The sequence below is a fragment of the Rhinoderma darwinii genome, chromosome 1, assembly GCF_050947455.1.
Source record: "Rhinoderma darwinii isolate aRhiDar2 chromosome 1, aRhiDar2.hap1, whole genome shotgun sequence".
In the NCBI taxonomy this organism is placed as follows: Eukaryota; Metazoa; Chordata; class Amphibia; order Anura; family Rhinodermatidae; genus Rhinoderma; species Rhinoderma darwinii.
In genome coordinates, this window is record NC_134687.1 from 611174258 (window position 1) to 611199305 (window position 25048).

The 25048-nt window shown below is 41.2% G+C and overlaps 1 protein-coding gene across 7 annotated transcripts in view; it reads right to left on the minus strand.

Annotated features, from left to right (window-relative positions):
- The window catches only part of TCF4 (transcription factor 4), a 406052-nt gene that overhangs the window by 219217 nt on the left and 161787 nt on the right, over positions 1-25048 (minus strand). For all 7 annotated transcript variants that reach the window (XM_075841364.1, XM_075841349.1, XM_075841341.1 and 4 more), the window contains one exon: positions 12104-12168. In XM_075841364.1, coding sequence (XP_075697479.1) covers positions 12104-12168 — 65 coding nt within the window. The remainder of the gene's footprint in view (positions 1-12103; positions 12169-25048) is intronic.

A 25048-nucleotide genomic window follows, 5' to 3' on the forward strand; every position in this document is an offset into this window, starting at 1 on the left:
TGCCAACGCTGGAGCCTCAGATACCCTCCGACATGATATCATTATTTACGATTGATAACAGACTAAAAACAGTGAAATTTCGGTAAAAGTTTTCTGTTCACGAAGGGTCAAGTTATACATTTGATGTTTGCGGCATACATTCTACAGGGAGTAATAGCACCATGTACACATCATCTGCGTACAATGATAAGAATAGTCATTGGTTGGGTTATATAATGTTCCTAAGCGGAATTGTTTCCAGTCCATTGCCCCCTCAGACGTTATTACAAACACGACCTTACAGGAGCGGACACCCATAGACGCCCGTTTTTTACACATATTCTAGATGGCAGCACAGATACTAAATATGAATATGCCTATAAGAACTTCAGCGACATTTGACTTTAATATCTTTATAGTAATTTAAACAGTCAAGTATCAAGTAAACACGTTAATTTAGAGATCTCTTTAATTATGTGGGTAATTATTCCTATTGCTTATAATAAACCAATGTGCACCTGGTTTGACAAATTCTATTTTTATTAACTTTTTGCTGCGGTACCATGAGAAAAAAAAGTAGCAGAATAAAGAACATAGGTTAAATATTTTATTAATCTTATTGTAGTGGAAATGTACAGAAATAAGGATAAAAAGTTAGAATTCCATGTTAAAAAGACAAATCCTAAGATAAAAAGTCAAAATTCTTACTTTTTATTACAGAATTCTGACGTTTTATCTTAACATAGTGCGGCTTTATTTTTTTCTTTAGGACTTTTCCGTAGAAATGGTTTGAGACAAAAACATGGAAAAAGTTACAACTGTTGAAAAACAAAACGGGGAGTAACACATGACTGCAGGATCCGACTACACAAGGGTTGTTTGTAGTCTGTAACCATAGTGACACATAAGTCTATATAGGAGCCGTATCCACAAAATGGTAATATATTTATCTCAAAATTGTGCTGTTTTATTTTTTGGCTTAAGGACACTTCTATAGAAATGGGTTTGAGACAAAAACGCGGGAAAAGGTACAACATGACTGTAGATCAGACTACACAATGTTTGTAGTCTGTAACCATAGTGACACATAGGTTTATATAGGAACTATATACACATAACGGTAATACAGAATATTTATATTTTTTTCTTTTAAATGTACTAGAGCCCCATAAGGGCTCATGTGTTACCTATAAACTTATTCTGCTTCCAAGTGGAAAAACATTTGTACATTTAAAATTATTACCTTCTAATGTTAAGAGTATGTTCACATGGAAAATGGGCGTAAAAGCACGTTTTTTGATCTGGTTTCTTTACGGCCGTTTTTGGAGCTGTTTTTCTATTGAGACAATGAAAAACGGCTCCAAAAACGGCTCAAGAAGTGACATGCACTTCTTTTTTATGGGGCGCCCCGTGGGAACGTTACGCAGTTATTTCCATTGAAATTAATGGGCAGATTTTTGGAGGCATTCAGCCTCCGACATTTTAGCCTTTTTTCTGGGCGTTCACGGGCCGAAAAACAGCTGAAAATAAGCTGTGTGAACATAGCCTAAGGGAACATATATACGGCAAGCTGTTAAACTCAGTGCAGGACCTGAGGGTATATTCACACAGCTTATTTTCAGCCGTTTTTCGAGCCATAAACGCCCTGAAAAACCGCTAAAAATTTGGAAGCTGAACGCCTCCAAACATCTGTCCATTTCGTTCCCACGGGGCATTTTTTTACACAGCCATTTGTAAAAACGTTACGTAAAAAAATTCCCCCGTAAAAAAAGAAGTGCATGTCACTTCTTGAGCCGTTTTTGAAGCCGTTCTTCATTGTCTCAATAGAAAAACAGCTCCAAAAACGTCCGTTAAAAAAACGCATTAAAAAACGCTTGATGCATAAAAAAACAGCTCCGTAATTTACGGCCGTTTTTTGTTTTGCGTGTGAATATACGCTGAGTGGGGGTGGGGGTGGTACATGACACAGGGGATCAGTGTGTCATGCTCCACCTCCTCAGTGCTTGCAATAGGCATAAAGCAGTGTATAATTTTTTCCTGTCATGTTCCTTTAACCGCATTCAGCGATACATCACTAACAGCTGAGACTTTATGCCCAGCACAGTTGTGCCCACATAGGGGGGTGTTATTTGGTGGCTGTGGTTGACAGCCAGTACCCCAAAGCGATGACTGGGATTGGGGAAAACTCAGATCCCGATTGTTTAATGGCTTTAAGCCCTTTGAATTCTCAGCTTCAAAAATGGCTTTGGGATTGCCGAGGCTGACAATTTTAATAGGGATAGCCCTGATCCTAACAATAGGGATAGCCCTGATCCTAACAATAGGGATAGCCCTGATCCTCTGCGGCTGTCTTGAAATAATGCCTACAGAGCATTTCAATACATTCCAATTAATAAAAATTAAATAAAACTATATTAAAATATAACCAAAAAACAATGTTTTTACTAAATAAAAGTTAAAAAAAACATAAACATATATATAAAAAAATTACCTGTGTCTTTAAGAGGTGAAGGATAAAGCTCCCCGAACACTGTTCTCAAAGGCTTCTATAAAATACATTGTTAGTTAATAAGTCCAACATTTTTGGACTAATTTCCATGTTTCTAATCTACCTAGAAAACTATGTTATTATGAAATAATGAAACAAACAACAAAAAGTACCAAAAAAGTGGTTTATTAACATCTGGCTTCTCTACAGTAAAGGGAGTATAATATATGCTATGGGGGTCATTTCTGTGTTTTTAAGCTCAATTATGTTGTGATGTTTCATTTATGTAAAATAAGATTTGGCGCTTACGGTTCCCATTTGTTTTGCGGGAGGATAAGTAACGCCGTCAGCAGTTCGGGGGTTCGGATGCACAATCTAAAATGGGATTCAAAGGTCCAATAGTAAAATAAACCAGATGTACAAACTGGTGTTTGCCTTTTCACTGCGATTTAAAAGGTAAACAGATTAAATAGCTACTTTTGCTTCGCATCAGTTTTTGTCTATAGCCAAACGTGCCCTCAGGCGGCAATGCATCCCGAGTACAATCTAGCAAGAGATAATATTAAGCAAGGTTCATACAGTAGAGGGCATGTTGTAAACATACAAGTTAAACTGTGTATTTCTAATTTCCCCTTTTATATTGGAGCCGCTGCGGCTATTTTTGCCAGGGAAGGCCGCGACCAGCCAGACGTTTCATCTCTAAACTGAGGGCTTACATGGCGGCTCTTCATATGAATAGGCGTCCATGTTAAATTACGGACCGCCCAAGTCTGAGTAGTGGGGGACCCCTATTCTGTGATGTCTATATACTCTAATAGGGCATATATTCAATGTGCAGCTGCAAGAGAATGGAAACCCCAAAGGCAATGGAGCATATTAAGTCCATAAAAGAAAAAAAAAATCCCTTAGGACTAAAAGACACAATCACATTACATCTCCGTCCAAGTTCTGAGTTGTATGGAGCCGTAATACGACACTCATAGAAATCAATGGGCCAATACTATACCTCTGTATGCCCCCAATCTCATATATTGCTTCTAGGGGAGAACACTTTGTAATATGTTGATATATGGAGACACCATATGACGAGTGTGTATGGCTCTGTAGTATGGGACTGCATACATGTTTCATGCGTTACGGGGAGTGAATTGATAGAAGGTTTTGGAGCTTTGATAAACAAGAACTTTCTGCCTCTTCCCTATATCCAATAGAAGGACAGGAATCCCAATGACAGATCCAGGATATGGAAAACCACCAGGCTATGTTTTTAGACATTTATAAAAAATCCCCCCTCTGTTATCCCAACCTATCGGAGAGTCAGGGTAGCTTGGCGATATCCATAACCTCCATACACTTCAATAAAGAGGGCAAGTGCAGGACCACTTCTCCATTCTGATACACCATCATTGTCTATGGAAAAACCCCTTTAAAGGGGTTCCACTTAAAGCCTAACTCCACTGCAGTAACCAAATACACATAGATGATTAAGCATTAGATATATTTAGGGAACCTGAGTTTATTTCTCTTCTTGCCACTTCCCCTTAATGTATTTTATCGTTTCTGATAGCTGAGGTTGCTTGGCAACCAGTTGCCTTTGTGTCTGGGTGACCACTATTTCTGTACATGTAACAACTTGTACTAAAGTTTTTACAAGAAGTTATTTATTATTTATTACGACAATGTTATTTGAACACTGTATGAATGTTTGGGCGCTATATGGCTCGCCATAGGGGAGGGTGAACCATATCGATCACATTTAAGTTATGAACTTAGATGTGATCAGTAACAGTTCAATCCTATGTGTCAGAGACACGCAGGACCCACTGTCGCTGAACCCGTCAGTCCCGCCGACCTGACGGATTCAGGTCTCAGCACAAGATACAGCTGCTCTGTATACAGGATACAAAGCAGCTGTATCTCAAAAAGTTAAACTAATTTTTAATAAAAAGTAATTATAAAGTTGCAACAAACACACAGATAGACATTTTTATTAAAAAAAACAACGTTTTCAAAGGTGTGCATAACCTTTAAGCCTTTTGGTAGCTCATTTAGATCAGTACAGATCTCAGTTTAATAGACAACAGACAAATAAGTGCCCCCAACAACTGCTTCCGTGCATGTTCCGCCTAAGATTTCGGAATGATCTAAAGTTCTCGTCTTTAACTACTAATTAAAAGTTGGATAGAGGAAAGGTTATCACTTCCTGAGACACAGCCGATAGGGTGAGTGGTTATCATAACCTCCAGGTGCGGGTGTAATCTTAAGGTGAGAGGGGTGGCATTTGATTGCCTGGCTCCATTATCACCAGGTGTTTTATTTTGCTGCTCCAAACATTTTTAGACAAGTATTTAAAATACAAGAACATAAAAAATGTGAAAAGATAACACATGTGTAAATTTACAAAAACATACAAAACATCTTGACCTTGCTTAGCTAATGAACACCTGGAAAGTGAAAGCAATTATCACACTTAACGCATGTAGAGTGCATCTGTGGAATACTATGTATTAATATAAATCCTAATTAACTAGATATTTACAGTGATACTTTCATGATTAAGGATGAAACATTCATTTTGATTTAAAGAACAGAAAAAAATTAATTGTACACTCTTCGGAGTTATATAAAATTAATTTTATTTCCAGAAAGAGCACCACTCTTGTCCATGGCTGTGTCTGGTATTGCAGCTTAGTGGAAAAAATATATATATTAATGTCCTCTGCTGCACTGCATGCTGGGAGAAGTTTCTTTTTCCTGCTTCAAATAATTGTACAGTGAAGGTGAGCAAATTTTGCTTCTTTTCGGCGATTCAGTCCACCTAATATTCTATTAAAGGGGCAGTGTCATGAAGTCAACTCATGTCAATATGCCCTATGAGGGCGTGTAGCTGCTCTGTAGGAATTGCCACTGCCAGCCAAATGCCAGGCTGGCCTCAGCTTTCCCTGGCAAAATCACCTGTTTGCCGGTGGTATCGGGAGCCGGGTGTCTGTTTTGACAACCCCTTTAAATTCTGCAAAAGCAAATTGACAAAATATGAATCAGAGTTAAAATTTACTTACCTACAGGGGCAGGATAAGCTCTACTGTGGCAGGGGTTTCAAAATATGTCCCTCTACATCATTGCCTGCTCTCTTCTATCTTCTCTGCACAGGGAAGTGCTACTAAATTTACAATGGTCGCCTGTCACACAACAAACATCTATTTGTGACAGGTGCTCATTTTACCAAGGAAAGCGATCGTTGGACTCTGGGAACCTAAAGCATTATCACAGTGGAAACTTAAATATAGAGTTTTTTCATTTATAAATTGTGCCCTCACCCCTAATGCACCTTAGGAAACCTCCTACACCGCCTAATCCTTACCTCTTCTGTATATTGTATAGCATGCTAATAATCAAAGTATGCTTTGTACTGTAATGTAATGTATGTACACAGTGACTTCACCCGCAAAATTATGAATACAGCTCTGGAGTATAATACCGGGCTGTAACTCAGGATCATTACAAGATAAGAAATGTAAAGCATGTACACAGTGACTCAACCAGCAGAATAGTGGACGCAACTCTGGAGTATAATACAGGATGTAACTCAGCATCAGTACAGGATAAGTAATGTAATATATGTACACAGCGACTCCACCAGCAGAATAGTGAGTGCAGCTCTGGAGAATAATACAGGCTGTAACTCAGGATCAGTAAAGGATAAATAATGTATGTACACAGTGACTCCACCAGCAGAACAGTGAACGCAGCTCTGGAGCATAATACAGACTTTAATTCAGGATCAGTACAGGATAAGTAATGCAATGTATGCACACAGTGACTCCACCAGCAGTATAGTGAGTGCAGCTCTGGAGTATAATACAGGCTGTAACTCAGGATCAGTACAGGATAAGTAATGTATGTACACAATGAATCCACCCGCAGAATAGTGAGTGCAGCTCTGCAGTATAATACAGGCTGTAACTCAGGATCAGTACAGGATAAGTAATGTAATGTATATACACAGTGACTCTACGCAGGGCCGGCTCCAGGTAAATGTGGGCCCTTGTGCGACATAGACTTAGTGGGCCACTTTGCGGGGGAACTCACGGCAGCAGTAAAACGGCGGAAAACTGTAGTTTGTGCCCCCATATAGAAGTTAGGACCTGTTTATGCCCCCAAATAGAAGTTAGGCCCCCAGTTCGTCCCCATATATTTAGTGCCCTCTGTAGATAGTTCCACAGTGCCCCCTCATAGGTAGTGCCACACAGCCCCCCCATAGATAGTGCCACACAGCCCCCCTCGTAGGTAGTGGCCCACAGCATCCCATGTAGGTAGTGCCCCACAGCCTCCCCTCCCTGTATGTAGTGCCCTACAGCCCCCCTCCCTGTAGCTAGTGCCCCACAGCCCCCCTCCCTGTAGGTAGTGCCCCACAGCCCCCCTCCATGAAGGTAGTGCCCCACAGCCCACTCCCCCTGTAGGTAGTGCCCCATAGCCCCACCTCCCTGTAGGTAGCGCCATATTTGGACAGTGACATCAGGGGCTCCTCCTGGAACTGAATCCCCGGTCAGAGCGCCAGCAATGCTCTGGCCAGGGATTCCCTTTTCAGGAGGAGCCCCTGATGTCACTATCCATATACGGATAGTGATGTCAGGGGCTTCTCCAGGAGCGGAATCCCCAGCCAGAGCATCGGAAATGCTCTGGGGGGATTCCGGTCCTAGACAAGGGCTCTCGCTAAGAGCGGAATCCCCTGTAAGAGCATCTGCAACGCTCTGGCCGGGGATTCCACTCCTGGAGGAGCCATGACACTGGCCCTGACTCCACAAGTAGATCAACAGTAAACGCAACAATGTAGTATAATACAGGATGTAACTCAGGATCAGTAAAAGATAAGTAATGTAATGTATGCACACAGTGACTCCACCAGCAGAATGGTTAATGCAGCTCTGGAGTATAAAACAGGTCTAACTCAGGCTTAATACTGGATAAGTAATGTAATGTATATACACAGTGACTCCACCAGCAGAATAGTGAGTGCAGCTCTGGAGTATAATACAGGATATAACTCAGGATCAGCATAAGATAAGTAATGTAATGTATGTACACAGTGACTCCACCAACAGAATAGTGAGTGCAGCTCTGGAGTATAACACAGGCTGTAACTCACTATCAGTATAAGATAAGTAATGTATTAAGAAAATAATTCAACTTTTTAGGTAGATTCATTTTACACCTTTATAATTTGTAGAATGATGTTTACAGGTGAACATACACTTTGAAAGGCTTAGAGACACTCTAGTGATATAAAAATGTACAAGATATGGATTTCTTTAATAGAACCCTGTGTATATAAATAGGAATCATTTATTTTATTGATAGGATTTTACCATGTGTGACGCTGTGATCTTATTCTTTATACCGGTGCCACCTGACTTCTATTTATACCTTGTGCAGAAATGGAAACTAAACTGAAAATTCCACATTCTGCAATTAATCTAATATTAAGACATAATACTATTCATTGTATCCTGACACAAAATATATTTTTCCATGCAAAAATGTAATATTTAGAATAAGATGTTCCCTACTTAAATATGTCTCGGGGTGCAGTGGTGTTGTAATCGCACTTCGCGCTGGGTGCCTGAGGGTCCCCTCTGCCACATATGAAGATGCAAGTATTATAAATGGCACTTGGTAGGTGAGGACTCTATTACAGATTTTGAAATAGTGTCCTGGATCTTCAAGTTACTCTGTATACGTAATATGTACTGTATGTCATACGTGTGCATATTTTTAGATGAGGCTTTTTTTACTTGGCCCTTTTGAAAAAACGGCGCGTAAAAAGGCGTTCCATAAAAAGAAGTGCATGTCACTTCTTGAGCCGTTTTTCATTGACTATAAAAAAAACAGCTCCAAATACGGCTGTAAAAAACGCAGTGAAAAACGTGAATTTGCTTAAAAACGGCTAAAAATAAGGAGCTGTTTTCCCTTGAAAACAGCTCCGTATTTTCAGACTTTTTTTGCTAAGCGTGTGTACATACCCTTACCGTAAAACAATATTGGCCACTTGAAAAGGGTATGTGAGTTTGGGGGTGTAGTTGCCACGACAAATGTTTTATTATCAACTATCTCTGGGTTCCAGGGTAGTAAAAGGTAAACATCCCTAGTGGTCTAGGGTAGTTAACGGGAGAAGAGGTTTCCCATCATTAATATTTATCACCTATAACCGGCTGCCCCATAGAAAGTGAATGAAGCAGTGGCCTAGAATGCGGAGCACCGCTCCATTGATAGGGACAGAAAAGTAAGCTTGTTCTCGGGATCGGTGGCATGGAGAGCCTTTTTATAAATTTATTGCATCTTACTCCTGCGGGCTACAGTCTCCGACTGGCCTATGAAATGGCATTCTTAGTAAATCTGTCCCATGTTTTGCATAGAGAATAACACAGATGTAGCTATAGGGGGTGCAGAGGTAGCAGTCGCACCTGAGCCTTGGTGCCTGAAGGAGCCCAAAGGCCCCTCTGCCACATAAGAAGAAACCAGTATTATTAATGCCACATGGTAGGTGGGTGGCCCTCTTCCAGATTTTGCATTGTGGCTCACGCGTTTCAAGTTACACCTTTGGCGTCACATAAGAGTGAAAGTTAAAAAAAATCTACAGTGCCCCCTTTAAATTGCCAGCCACAGTGGCTATTCTCTTACCTGGGGCAATCAAATTCTGGTATCTGTGCCATCACTGAACCAGCCATGAACAGCGGGTTAATTATTTGTGAGTCTCCTGGACATTTCCTACATATAAAAACTACTGAATCTGCACGTCAAGGTCAATATATAAATCAGCATATAACGCACATTTTACTGTTAGGGAAGGTTTTTCATTTGAAGTTGACATTTGTATATTTTCTTATTTGTGATGCATACGCTGATGTACAGAGGCATGTCGCACACAGCGATTCTATTCCTTTATGCCTTTTTTCATTTTCTCCTCAATAAGCTACATACAATGAGGTATTTTGATAATAGCTTATGTTCAACATCATTGCCAAACATGTGCATGTGGGTAGTATTTTCATAAATGGGGACAAACAACATAACACTCATGTGCAACTGCCAAATCAAAAGGAAAAAAACAACAAAAAAAACGAAAAACGGTCATATTTTAATAGTGTCATTGTCTCGAAACGACGTAGGATGAGGTGTGACAAAGAGTTACAAGCATGTAAACACACAGGCAAATAGAACTTCCACTGCAGCGAGAGAGCGGGGCCCGAAGAGCGGAGCCGCGCTTTGACATTTTACCGTTTCATGGAAATATTCTTAGTTTTTCAGGCTGATGCATACATCCCTCGAGAGGGTTCTGCATTGAGCCTGTTGGCCTTGACATTAAGCCAAAAACAATTGAAAGACAAAAAAACAACAACAAATCAGTTTTTCGCAGACATTTTTATCCCCTCACCACAAGTCTATTTCCACAGAACACTGCAGAACCTCTAGGAGTGAATTTATAGCAATTGTGATACAATTGCCATTTGACCAATCTGAAGGTTTATGCTCTGAAATTGCACGTTCAGCACGGATAAGGTTCCTTTAAAAGGAAATTGCCCCCAAGTCTCTTTCATTTGATTTGTGTACAGGATTTATACCTTATGTGCAAAGTAAAGGCCCATGGTAAACGGTAATATTTGTTGAGCACATTGCCCCCTGCTGGTCAGGCAGCCAAGAAGTGGCTGCCAAGGGTCTACATAATATACAGGCAGATTAGGCATTTAGAGAGGGGGATCCCATCCCCTTTGCTACTGGGTGGATAAACCCGTTCAGGACTCCCCTCTCCAGAGGAACTGTATTGTTAGCAAAGACGTTGGTGGGGAGTTGGCCCATGAGTATTAGAATGGGTGAGGAGGTCCTTCTGCTCTGGGTGGCAAATGTGTTGACCATTTTGAACTTTGTTATGGGGCCCCCTCTACTCTATGTACGAAACTGGAGACTGCTCAGGATAAAATTTCGTATGAAGTACCGATCTACTGTCGGAGAACAATACTTAAACAGGTTTTTTGGGACTTTAATATTGATGGGTTATCCTTAGGATAGGCCATCAATATTTGATTGTGGGGGTCCGAATCATAGGTGGCACCATTGGCGACCAGCTACATAAAGGGGCCTGCGAGCACCCTTAATTTATTACTAAGACATACAAATACAGTTGGTACTGCAGTTCACTCCCATTTACTTGAATAAGCCTGAGCTGCATTACCAGGCTCAGCCACAACCCAATATGCGGCGCTGTGCCTTGTCCTGAAGCGGCACAATCCCTTCACTCAGCTGATCAGCAGGGATCCAAGGAGTAGATTCCTCACTGATCAAATGTATCACAGTCCTGGAAAACCACCTTTAATGAGTAAACTGCTGTTTTCTTTTGACAGGTAAAGGGAGGCAACGGCTCAGGATCAAATATGACTAATAGGCGCTCAAATCCCACCTAGGACAGGGGTTTTACTCTCTGGTTCATATACCTGGTCGAGAAACTATTAGCTTTGCATACGTAAAATCGATTCATTGTACAATAAAGAGTTCGGTTAACTAGTAATATATTCTCCTCACTATTTTCAAGATCTCTGTTTGCTGTCAGTGCACAAAACCATTCTGGTTTACACCCAGAGGCTGAAAACCTGTACAGCACTCACATCTCAAGTTTCAGGCTCACCAGAGGTATATGGAATGTGTACTCCAATGTGTCCTTGTGGCATACGCCAGGCGGGTATGCGCCAGCATATCTTTTTTTCACTGTATAGAAAAGTGTGTCTAACACAATGGGGCACAGTAAAAACGTATACAGTGCGGTAAACATTTTCTTACAATGAGAGTCATTGACCCTTTTTGTCCCACTGTATGACATACAGTGGCATACGTCGGAGGCATACATTAGAAGTATATGTCAGGGAATACTCCAGGCGTATACCTCAGATGTGCCTGAAAACAAGATGTGAACAGAGTCTAAACCCCTGAGGGTTTGTTACAATTGTATACAGCCTAGGCAATCGTCTGTAAGCTAAAGTCTTCTGCAGCACTTAAGTATCAATCTGGAGTCCAGACTATTTAGCTCATAGAGCCTTGTGTAGACTGGATAAAATAGTACAATTGCATACTGTAAAGTACTAGGTCTGTACAGACTGCTCCCATTCACTGACAGCAGACAGAGATCTTGAAAAGGTGAGGATTTTTCTGTATGACAGTCACATAAAAGTTGCTTGTGCATGGAACTGTTGCACAATCTTAATGTTTCCCTATATACAGCAACTATCATATGACTAAAGCAGCCGAGTGCAGCCCCAGCTTTATTTCATAGGGTCGGAAAAGGCAACAGATTCCCTTTAACAAGAGGCCAAAATTTCTACATATACAAACTAGACAAGTGCTCAGTGTTGTAGCCGTAGGGCATGCACAGACATCAATTCCAACCACACCCCAGGATATTGGGGACCCATAGCATAGTCCATCCTGCCTTTTATATGGCTGAAGGTGGTAGACCAGGAAGACATAAGGGCATGGGTAAGGGCATTATTGCCAATTTAGGGTGCACTCACAACCATCTGTAAATAGGATGGAAGCAGAACAATAATTAATTGCCATTATATCTTGATTTATAAAATGTTATGGTCTTACCTGATGACAGCCCTGTATCTCGGAGTCTCTCCCAAAGCACGCGTATGAGGCTCTCTCCGATTTACCTGTCAACATAAAAAGCTACATGTTAGTCCATCTCACCAGTTATTTCATGCTTCTCTCAGTATGACCCCCACAACAGCTCTGATAAAATAACATACGTTATATTGGCTGAATGACTAATGTAAAGCAAATAATAGTGGTTTTCGGAAGTCCCTATAAAAGTAAATGCTATTTAGTAGCCTTACAGGGGTGACCAGTATTGTGGTAGCATTGTGGACAGGACCTAAGATGATCGGCCCACAGTATTATTATCATCAGAGGGCAGAAGTATAATGAAAGGTAAGACAGCTATTATAAAGCTGGAGGGGATAACACAGGATCACACCACTGACAAAATATGAAGGACACAGCTCAGCTCCTCCTCCCTGTCCCTGCAGAGTGCCCTTTACACATGGCACAGAGCATGCCCACTACATTCTCCCATTAAAGTCAATAGGTCATTTTCTGTCTGATGTTTCTAATGTCCATGCAAATTTTTCAAACTATTCACAGCTCAAAGCAGCAGCTCAGGCAAGATGGCCGCCCCCATAATCATGTACAGAAAATAGAATTAAAAAAATCTAATCAAAAAATAAATGACAAAAGTGGAGGGGGTTTCAGCATAGATTTTTAATAAAAAATACTCTCTCTTATTCTGATGAACGTTGTAAAATACGTCCCTGTTTCATTAGGATAATATGATCAATTTTCTGTAGTTTCTGAGTGTGTTCTATTGGTCTGTTTTTTAGGTACATATGGCATCAGTTTTTATACTTTTTTTTACGTCCTCTCCTGCTTTCTCTTCAGCATCTCCCAGCAACCCATCCGTGAAAAATGGCCCGCACTCGGAAGACCCTTAGACTTGAATGGACGAGTCTATCGTGAGAATCGGACCAAAGAAGTGAATGCTGCGATTTCCTCTGGATATCTGAATTGGCCCATTGACTTTAATTTGTCAGTGTTCAGTCCATGTGCTGTCTGTTCTACACTCGGACGTAAACAACGCCTGTCTGAATAGGGCCTAAGGAAAACTTTCAGGGTGGGCAATAAAGGGCATATACTGTACTAATACTGCTAGGTTTGTTAAGACAAAATCCTGTGGCCAACCTGTAATTTTTTACCGTTAATAGGGTTTTGGACAATAACTACTTGATAGAAAGGTTCCTTGAAAAAAATGTTGTTATAGTTTTTTTAATGTCATTCACTACATGTTACAAAGGACATGGTATCTCTAAGGCTGGGTTCACACGACCTACTTTCAGGCGTAATGGAGGCGTTTTACGCCTCGAAATACGTCTGAAAAAAAGCCTCGAATACGTCGGCAAACATCTGCCAATTCATTTCAATGGGTTTGCCGACGTACTGTGCCGACGACCTGTAATTTTATGTGTCGCTGTCAAAAGACGGCGCGTAAAATAACAGCCTCGTCAAAGAAGTGCAGGACACTTCTTGGGACGTAATTGGAGCCGTTTTTCATTGAATCCAATGAAGAACAGCTCCAAATTACGGCCGTAATTGACGCCTCGCAAAACGCGAGTACGAGCAATTACGTCTGAAATGCAGGAGCTGTTTTCTCCTTAAAACAGCTCCGTAATTTCAGCCGTAATTGACGTTATCGTGTGCACATACTCTAATACTGCGGTTGTTACAACTGCTGTGATGCCAAATAGGTATGTTTTTGGTTAATTACTTTTATTCAATAAAAACAGTTTTAAAAGAAAACAATTGATTTTCTTTCTTTTACGTATGATTTATGTGATAGGCCATGGAAACACATATGTATATATATATATATGATGCCTTAATAAACATTTGACAAAGTTTTGATTGGTAAAAATCCGAGCAATGAGACCCCCACTAATTGCTAAAATGAAGCGGCAGAAGCGCTCGTGTGAGCGCTTAGCCGCTTCGTTTCTGTTCGGATTTTTCCAGAAAAAAAATAACATAGCACTGCTACATTTTGCCCACACAATACTGCAATTCAATGTCCAAATAAAAACTGCAATTTAGTGTCCAAATAATACCGTCATACAATGCCTAAATAATACTCCCATATAGTAACCACAAAATACTGGATATAAAGCCCACAAGATACCGCCTTGCAGATCAGTGCAGAGTAAGAGACTCCCTAATGTCGAGCGTAAATGAGCGCTCTGCCTGGCTACTGGTGCTGACAGTAGAAAAGTGCTCCTGGGGGTCCTTTCCTCAGGGGCCACTAGTAAAAACAGGGACCTTGGGTAATTGCCCTGCTTGCAACATATGGGAACTGAATCCCCAAGAGAAGGGGGAAATATTGATGGCCTTAATATGCATTTAGTGACCCCTAATGGCCTTGTAATTATATGCACTACTCATATAAGCGTTGTTGTCCCGCTGTTGTGTTGTTGCTGCTTGCTTCTTATTCCCTCCACTTAGTGGCACTTGTGCAGTGGTGGAACCGGTCACTGTCTGGCGATAGAAGAAGATATACTACGATATGCTACATAGGGGAAGAGGGTGGTTGATCACCAAAGTCGTTGTGCACATATTGCATCCTGTTGTGGTTATTGACCGGTAAGGCAAGGTAAGGCACGGTGCTTTGCTTGTTCACATTTAAATGTTGGGCGCCAGCATGGCGCCAGCATGGACCTTCCTAACACCATTTTAAAAGGCTGCATTTTCTCTTCTGTAATAGGGTAATGGCGGACGCATGAGCGTGTGTGCACCATCCAGCCTGGTGGCGGTACTATTAGTATAAAATGGTGGTAAGCCAAAGAGTGTTCAGTGTTGGGAGGAAGTTGGCGAGGCCTGAGCTCTGCGTACTATACAGGAGAGCTGTTGTTAGAAAGAGACTGGTGAGGATTTACCTAGTCGATATCCATCATCGGGCCCGGGGTGGGGCTGAAGAGCGATCACTGTACTATGGGAATGCTACCGGAGGATGTATAACTTTATGTATAGCGTCACCTGGGTTCAATTGACGTAATATTAAGGCGTATTTTCCCCTTAGATAAAATAGAAATATAAAAAAAAAATCCAACCAATATGGCCGCCATTACCGATCACCATATATAACAGCTGAATGGATTTTGTAAATAATTAGAAACGCAATAATTTTTTATTGTTTTTTTTTCCTCATTAAATTAGATGCCTCCTTGTGTATATTGCAATAATAGCTTCTACAGGGATTCTCATCCAGCTATCCCGGACCCCTGAATGGCTGAGCTGTCTAGTTACATAGTAACATGGGAGGATGAACATATTACTGCATAACAAGATCCATTTGGGACGCTGAGGTAACTGGATGGATCTCTTGTCAAGGGACATTGGAACAAGAGGATCAGAAAAACACTTGCACGGAAGTTTCCTTTAGTTATTGTTATCGATTTAGATACGAACTGCAGAATGCTTTGTGTCTTCCAAAAAGTTGATTGGATTAAGGTTGCACCCCATAGAAGACAATGCAAATCACGCTTATCAAACCAGAGAATATGACTAAAGTGCTGTGGGACGCAAAGTAGATTTTTGACCTGGCCCCAACGCCCAGCTGCAAACCAAATGTACTAATAATGCCATAAAAAGCACACATAGCATACAGTGCTAAAATAATACCACCATACAATGTCTAAATAGTACCACCACACAGTGCTCAAATAATACGGATAGATAGATAGATAGATAGATAGATAGATAGATAGATAGATAGATAGATAGATAGATAGATAGATAGATAGATAGATAGATAGATAGGAGATGGATAGATAGATAGATAGATAGATAGATAGATAGATAGATAGATAGATAGATAGATAGATAGATAGATAGATAGATAGATAGATAGATAGATAGATAGATTATAAAAATACTGTATATTGGTGCAGAGGTCAAATGATCCCTCTCTGCCAAGCTGCCAAGAGGCAATTAAGGGGCTGTTCAATGATAGAGGCCCATATTTATAGAGATCTATCTTCTTTAATTAAGAGTTGTTTTAGCAAATATACCTCTGCTTGCAAATATAGAATTGATACTGCATGTTTTGATTATGAATTTTCCAGAATGTTCAGATGATCATGGGGCACATTGCGGAGCATGAAGCCAGAATTAGTAAACAAAAAGTACAACAATTCCGACCGTCTGTCCAGCTCTGGTCCTTTCCTGTTCCTACTCTGGAGGTTACATTTTACTTCTGTACATATGACTTATTCTGTAGCAAAACAAAGCTGTTCTTTAAAACGGCTGCCTTTTTATGTGACAGCAGCTGTGCGCCGCCCGTGTCACGGTGACACCTATCGGTGAGAATGGAGCTTAATCAATCACGGAGTCTCCTGATGGCATTCTGGGTAACGAGCTGCACGAGAGTCAGGTTTTTCCTTTTTTTTCGCACTTCCCCGGAGTAAGCTTCCTTCATGATCAGCATCATGATGGAACTGACACCTGGGAAAGAGAAATTGGGTTGGACTTTTGCCACCCATTACTAAGTTCTACACCAGTGAAGCGGGGATTTGAACTGGGCCCAAATCCTGCAGAGGATCCGTGCCAGCCTTAATGATCTGATGTTTGCTGAAGGCTGCTGTCTGGTTCTCTAGACTATAACATAAAGGTCATACTTTATATCACAATCATATTCATTAATGGAAGGGCCTGAAGCATGCGGCTTTGGAAAATATCAACCTCCCTCCCCCTATCCTTCCCCAAGCCTACTACTAAATGGGGGTGTTGGATTGGAAAAAAATCACTTCAAAACCGTCAGTGCCAAACACGTGTAATTAATTAATGTGATCTTTACCTCGAATATTTTTTTTAATAGTAAAAGAAGCTCAATTTATTCTGGCAGTCATATAAAGATTCAGCCTATTTGGAGGTATCTGTCCTTTAGATTAACGCAATTAAGCAGACGGCTCTGTGAAAATGAGGATTCTAGGATGATCGCCCGAGATAGGGAAAAAGCTTAGTCAGTCTATGGTATAAATGCAACAAAAAAAGGATAAAATACAACCTATATTGTAGAACAAAACACAACTGATGTGTTCTTTGGCGGGCACTAAATACATTGCATAACTAACGTGATCCATAATTACAACCTGTATTATACTCTAGAGCTGTATTCACAATTCTGCAGGATTGAAATCTCACAGAACTCCCTGCTTGTTCAGTGTCTGCACACCAGGCTCAGAATACTGCTATCCTACAATCGTCCTCTACTGTAAATACTAGCGTCATGGCTTTCTTTTATGACAGGCTCTGCTTTCAAATGGATACCGAGTAATAATAATGGACCCATAGACTGTGAGGTTTCCGTTGGGGTTCTGATATTTTTGACAGCTTCAGATTATGTTGATCTTGCAGTCAAAAATACCATAACCCCTCACATGATGGAAAACATTTGGTGATTTTTTTTTTAGCTTTATTTCTAGGAAAGCTTGGTCACAACCAGAGGGATAACTATAATAAGTTCAGAGTACATTTGGACCCTGGTGCCCTAAGGGGCCCAACAGCTCCTCGGCCACATAAGAGAACCATAATGAGAGAACCATACTGTGAATAGCAAGTGATAGTTGTAGGGACTAGGTATAAATTAAGTATCAGGGCCAAGGAGCTTCAAGTTACGCCACTGGTGACAACCAATATGGCCAACATTAGAGACCCAACATGAGATGTTCCCCATGTTCCCCAAGCTTAGGTATAACCCTTTAAGAGGGTTGGGGAAATATCAATGAGTTTAAGGAAAATGAATATGTTCACACTTGCTTTGTCTCATTCCATTGTTCTGCTCGGTCAGAGGAGCAGAACAAGGGAATAACGAAAGCAATGGTACCTTTACACCACAGACACCACCGGTGGCCGACCAAACCCATTGACTTTAATGGGTTCCGTCGGCGTTCCGTCGAGATGACTGTGGTTTTACCGGTGACAACAGCACAGAATGCTGCGCTACTGTTTCCGGTAATCTTGGCTGGATCTGTGACGTAGGCCCCTGAAAGAACCTCCAATGCAGATGTGAACGAGGCCTTAGCCTAAAGGTGACAACCTCTATGGAAGCTGTATTGGTTGTCACCCAGCATTCAGATACCACAAATAGACGAGACAAACAAGTCAACATTTATATGAAGGGTAAATAGTCTTAAAAATACAAATAGACCCCATACAACTTTAATCACAGTGATGCATAGATAGGGAGCCCACAGCTTTTATTTTCTATGTGTGATATAAATAACACCATAGTCTTATACTGAAAAGAAAGGAGCATTCACAAACCCGAGAAGGAGCACGGAGCACGTAGCATATTTTATGTAGTTTCCAGGACTCCAGTAAGTTTACTGTCCAGTACTGAGGTCGAGGAACACAAAGTGGTCAGTGTCAGAACTTGGCGTTTGGCATTTATACACAATGGAGTTTTGACATGGTCAATGATTTGTATATATTGTCTGCATCCTCCGCGGAATATATAGCCACACTCCATGCTAAGCATTTCCTGACACTATGTTGCCATGACCACAAATTCCATTCCTGTCCCAATAAATCAGCAGAAAGTCTATGCCAAAAGACCTCTTTAAATCAGATGCCCAGTTGGGGGTTAAAAAGTTTTTTTATTTTCCATGTGGGCTGCTTGGCTCCTTGTAAGCACAGGGGTACAGCTATGACCAGTGACTCCAGCATAACTGAAATGTCTATTGGAAATCTGAGGTGGTCAGAGATCCAGGTCTTGTCTCATCAGACTCTCAAGCCGCTTCTCTGTCCCTCCATCATGATTGATACTGAAGCTCTCCTTGTTCAGATTGGCTGCTGCGTATAGGCACAAGCCCACCACAAACTCAGTAGCAAGTAAAGACATTGAGCGGTTGTTTTCATAGCAAGGACATAATGATTAGAAACTACAAGGAGGATAATCAGATAACTGCTAAATATATATATATATATATATATATATATATATATATATATATATATATATATATATATATACTGATCCGAATAAGCATTATTAAAGAGGGAAACTGGAGATTTAATATGGTGGTACTGTTTTAAAGGGAACTCTAACCAGGTCAGACTCCTATAAAGCTTAACTCCAACCAACTACTAGCAATAAAATACCTTGCACCATGTTACGGTCTGTTTTTTTACTCAGATCTTCCCATCTGATGGCCTACTCCACCTCAGTCATATCAGTGACCACACTATCAATACAGGTCATAGACACAATGAGTATTATCACTGGTGGTTATTCTGTGCTGTACAGTAGACTGCCCATGATACAGGTGAAAAGTAAGATGGTGCCTGTTCATAATCTTCACAAACTTTAATACAGGGGATGAGGGTAATGCAGATATGTAGCTTAGGGCTAGTTTTGTACACCTGCAACAGTCAGTGTGTAAGGTCGGGGCCAGGGTGGCGCACAGCCCTGGCAGTATTGACACGGTTATGATGGTACAGACACCAGGAGCTTAGTAGCAACTAAACTTTACTAGGCCAGAGGTGATGGTGCAAGGGGCCACAGCGGAACACGACACACTTCTCACAGGTATAAGAGGCACAGACTTGTACAACATGACAAACACTTTCTTGTCTCGGACAGAGCCAAGGGCACACCTCCCTGATACAGGAGTGGTCCGATATTTCCGTCCTAGTAGTCGGCAATTGTTGACTGGATCTGCTGGCTTGCTGCACGCTGCTACACGTAGAAAGGCTCCTGCCCGTCAGCCACGGCTCACACAACACCGCACACTCTCAGGGAGGCTCCTGCCCACCACCCGCACAACGCTCCAGGACCCACAGACTCAGGTTCAACGTTCAGGCTTGTCGCACCCTCAGCAGCTCTCTCTCCAACACTTTTAGTCAGGTTCCTCCATTACCATCTAAACACGTACATTTCGGGAACACCGCCCTTTTATACTGTACCAACAACGTCAGGACGAGGCGTAATCACGCTGCGACGTCCTGGCATTGTTATGGCACAACAACCTAACTAAAGATGGCACCCAGGCCATTCATCCCAGCCCCAAACAAACTTAGACACAGCCAGCCAACCATCACCCGCCGCACCAATACAAATAAAGATAACTTTACAGTGTAAAAACAGCAGAACAATTAAAGTAAAACAGGTCTTTCCTCCTGTGGAACGCTGCCTGGGGGATGAAAACAACATAAAGATATACAGCACTCAAAGGCACCGTGCATATATTAGATAAACCACAGTGAAGCTTTACAGTTATGGCCGACTTCAAACAGCTATAATACGGGTGCATTTTAATGTCCATATTGTGGCCGGAACACCCAGACCTCACGCGTTTCGTTTCAACGTAACCAAACTTAGATTACCATGGGGTTCTGTGGTGATATAAGTGACTCTGCTGAACCGCGGGAGGTCTGGTTGTTGGGGGGGGGGGGGGGCGTATAACAGACTCATATTATGGGCATATGAATGTGGGACTAGGCTACCTTCAAATCCCATAGTATTATTAGGAATTAGTGAAAGGTCCAGGGTTTAGCTGTTTCTACTGCATAAATTAATATACTGGGAATATTTTGGATCCAGCAAGATGCCTCCCAACAACAGAAAAACCGAGCAAACACCCTCCATTTTCCAGAACTCCATGTTTTACACGTACCAGCGATGGAGGGGGTGAGAAGACAAAAACAATACATCCTGGTCTGGGACACACGTAGAAAACTGTTTTTTTTTAACCCTTGTGGTATAGATAAAGACAAAGATTAAGGAATATGAAAAAATTTGGAAAAACTGCCACTATATTTTTGTAATTTTTTTGGTGTACTTTTAAGGGCTTTCGGACAATATGACACATTCTTGTTAATGTAAAATTACAACTATACAATTAAATGTGTTGTGTAGTTAAGGGCATTCTGACGTAATCATGGGGGTTCCCTCATTCGAAACCTACATCAAAAAGAGTGGAGAGCGGCTGCGAAGAGAGTATTTGTCATTGTGAGAACTGACATGTTCATGGGTTATACGGACAGCCCGTTGATTTAATTGGGCACCATATAATGCTGCAGGGGAACTAAACATTTGTTGACAGGTGCCCCCGCAGATTACCGCTGATCGTTGCGGCTCCACTGCTTATTTTTTGGGAACCATCTAAGAGAAAGAGATTGTGGACGACTCCTTTCAAATGTTACTAACCCATATGTAGTCTGAATTATCCAGAAATAATATATTATGGTAATACAAGAATTATAAACGGACCATAAAATGGGGACGGATTGGCAGATATTTTACAGTCTACGTAATTTGCCGCTGATCATCTGACTACAAATGTTTTATAAGTTCCATACGATTCCCTGTAGCTCAGCGTGGTTAGCCTGCCCTCCAGCATAATGTTACTAGGAATATAAAATGCATGCTTAATGCAAAGCCCCAGTGTATTCCGGCAGGCTAATGTGATAATTTCTGGTACTTAGTTTCTGTTCCTAAGAGACCACATAATAGGAAACTAGAAAAGTACATGTTTATTTTCATTCTGGAACTATATTTGTGAAAAGTCCCTATTGTTGTTTGTAGTTTAACTCGGCTCGATCTGGGAAGAGCTGGCTTAATATAAAACGGGGATACAAGCATCTAACTAACCTATGGCTGTACTCATAAAAAGTCCCTATTTTCTGCCTAAAAAACAGATGATGGGCCATTTAACCCCTTAAAGACCAAGCCTTTTTTGGTCTTTACACCCACACAAAAAAAAATAATATTTTTTATCTTAGAATTCCTGGAGTCTTGTTTTTTTGCAGGACACCTTGGTATTTCTACATGTACCATATAGGGGTATGTATATTTTAGCATTTTTTATTAATTACATTTTGGGGGGACAATAAAAAATACAAAAAAAACACCATTTGCCATGATTTTTTTAAATGTTCTTCAGGCAGGATAGAATTTTTTTCCGATCCTGACAGCTGCTTCCGGTTTGCGGCTGTGTAATACAGTTGTCCTCCCTTTGACGATTGTGTGGGCAGAGTGTCAGTGACCGCGCAATCAACTTTTGGTAGTAATATATCAAGGTGCTGAACAACTGATGACCTATCCACCGCTGCGGGTCCGGTGCGAATATCAGCGGTGCGGGTCCGACACCCGGAAACCCGCACCGTCAGGCCGCTTCGGCTACCTCCGGGCACCAGATGTTATGGCCCATTATGAGATGTAAGGAATCGGAAGCAGTTGGCTCTGCACATAGCATAGCGGCCGTGCTGCCAAACAGCAGTACTGCTCCTATTCACTTGAATAGGAGCAGAGCTGCAGTGTAGCAGCTCACCACTATTCAGTGGCCAGAGCCAACTGCTTCCGGGATGTACGTCCGGTGGATAGGTCATCAGTTGTTCAGTAGTGGACAACCCCTTTAACTTCTCAAGGTTATATGCCCTATTAGAGCATGTGCAGGCAATGTATGGGGGACACTGTTCCCTCTAAGCTGTCGGCTCTGGAATTGATAAAGTTAAACATTTCAGACCTTGCAGACCGGTAGACCTGCTATTGGGCTTGTTAACCTCATTGGTATATTGTTTTAACTAATTTCTTTCCAGGGTACACAGTTTAGAGGGAACACTGAAGGGTACCCTGTTTGGATCTGGAGGACTGGAAAGTGCTTACTGAAATCACTGTATGTAATGTAATGGACACTGATTTCAATAGGCACTTCACTGAGTTTCAATGGGTAATTCCTCACTTAAGCACTGACCTTGTTGTCCCCCCAATAGCTGACCTTAGGTTCCACCATCCCCGGTGGTCAGATTGTCTCAGGAATACCCTCAACCCCAGCCAGCGATGTTTAAAGCGGACAATCCCCTTAATCACTATACTGCAATCGGAGCAATTGCCAGTTGTAATGTTGTTGTCGTCATCACTTTAAAAGCAGAAATTATTTTGAGAACATAGGGGGCAATTTAATAACTTTTTTACGCCAGTTTTCTGGCGTGAAAATATCACAAATGCATCTTATGTCGTAACTTTTGCATTTTTCTTCTACTTTTGATGCATTTATACCGCCTACGTAATTTTCCCCAAAAAAGGGCAAGGCATGACAAAAGGGGCGTGGCCAGTTACAACACAACAGATTTATTATCATTTCCACCGGAAACTAATAATTTACAGCGGAAAGTTAGATTTTCCTTTCAGCACACGAACAGCGAGGAGGCGTGCACCTCGTATTAAATTAGGCGCATCTTACTCTATCTTTATATTAAGACTGGCGTATGAAACATCTTAATAACTCTCCCCCTTAATGTACTGTTTGGCCCCTATAGTTTTGCTCAAGGCACCTATAGGGAATTCGATTTTTCTGCAGCCCTAGAGGGGGAATTTATGAAGTAATTCACGCCAGTTTTTTTGGTGTAAAAAAGTCGCAATTTGCACCAAAAATTTTCAACGTTTTAGCTCTTCCGCCGTTTTTGCCACTTTTCAAAAAAGTGGGCAGAGCTTAGCGGAAGGGGGCATTGCCACCCAAGTCCTGACTTATTTACTTTAATTGCTGTAAATTATGGTGGAGATTTATGCCCACTCGCAGCCGGCATAGATTTCCTTATCTAGTGCACGGACACACAAATTCATTATCACATCTTACTTCAGCGCCGTTCATTCCTAGACTGGCACGTGAAATTTCAGTAAATTTGCACCAAAGGCCCTTATAAACTCAGGTGTTAACACCACTTTAGGTGAGAAAGTCGCAGATTTGGACGCACAGTTGTTTTGCACAAAAATGTGCTAATTTCTCCATTTTTATGCCGTGCTCTGAATTTTTCCAAAAAGGGGCCTGGCTTAAAAGGGGACAGGGTCACCAAGTCCCAACAGATTTATTAACTTTTACATCAGAAAGTGGCGTAAATTCTAGGGGAAATCTACAGCAGCAGGGTCCTGCCGTAGATTTCAAGCTCAAACGTACGGACAGCAATAGATGCAACTAATTTATTAAGAGGCTTTTAATATTTTTACTTTTTTATATATTAAAAAAACTTTATTTTACTGTTTTTAACTTTTTTTTTACTGGTCCCCCAACGGGACTTGAACAAGGATATACTGCAATACTAATATATTGCAGTATGTCATTATACTGACAGTCTCTTATGTAGCCCTGCCAGAAGTAGAGCTACATAGGAGTACAAAGATGGCAGACCTGGGGGCATTCATTAGGCCCTCAGGCTGCCATAACAACCATCGGCACCCCGCGGTCGTGTAGCAGAGGGGCCGATGGCACGTCAGAGGGGGCAGCCCCCTTATTTTAATGGCTTAGATGCCACTATCGCTATTGACCGTGGTATCTAATGAGTTAAACTAGCAGGATCGCGCTCAAGTTTAATTCCGCTCGTTACACTGAAGTGTCGGCTGTAAGATACAGCCGACAGGCTCGTTCTATACAGCCGGCTCCATATTCCACCATCCGACGTGCGCCATATATATGGCGAATGGCGGGAAGGGGTTAACTTAAAGAAGTAGCTTTAGGAAGCATAGCAACAAATCTGTTGTGTATATAGCCAACAGTATAACAAGACTAATACAAAAACAATTTATATGAATGTCCCTCTTAGGGATTCTAGTATTAGACATGGTCATGGTAGCAGTAGCCAACGATATATATGTGCATCTACGGTTGTTAAAGTGATGGAAAAAGATTGCAAATAAGCATGAAACATAAATTAAAGGGTTTGGCCGCTTCAGATATCCCCCTTTTTAAGATGGATAACCCAGCGATCACCTGTGATCTGTGTTTTGGCTTACAGAGTCCTACTCTAAAAGGACTTTCTGAATTAGACTACTTCACTGTTAACAATGTGAATCAAAGGAAATATAAAAAAATACATAAAAATGTTACAATACTACGAGATATTACATATCTACTATTAAAAAGTATTTACATTTAAGGGATATTCCCACAATCAACACTTAAGGCCTATCCACAGGATAGGTGATAATTGTCTGATCGC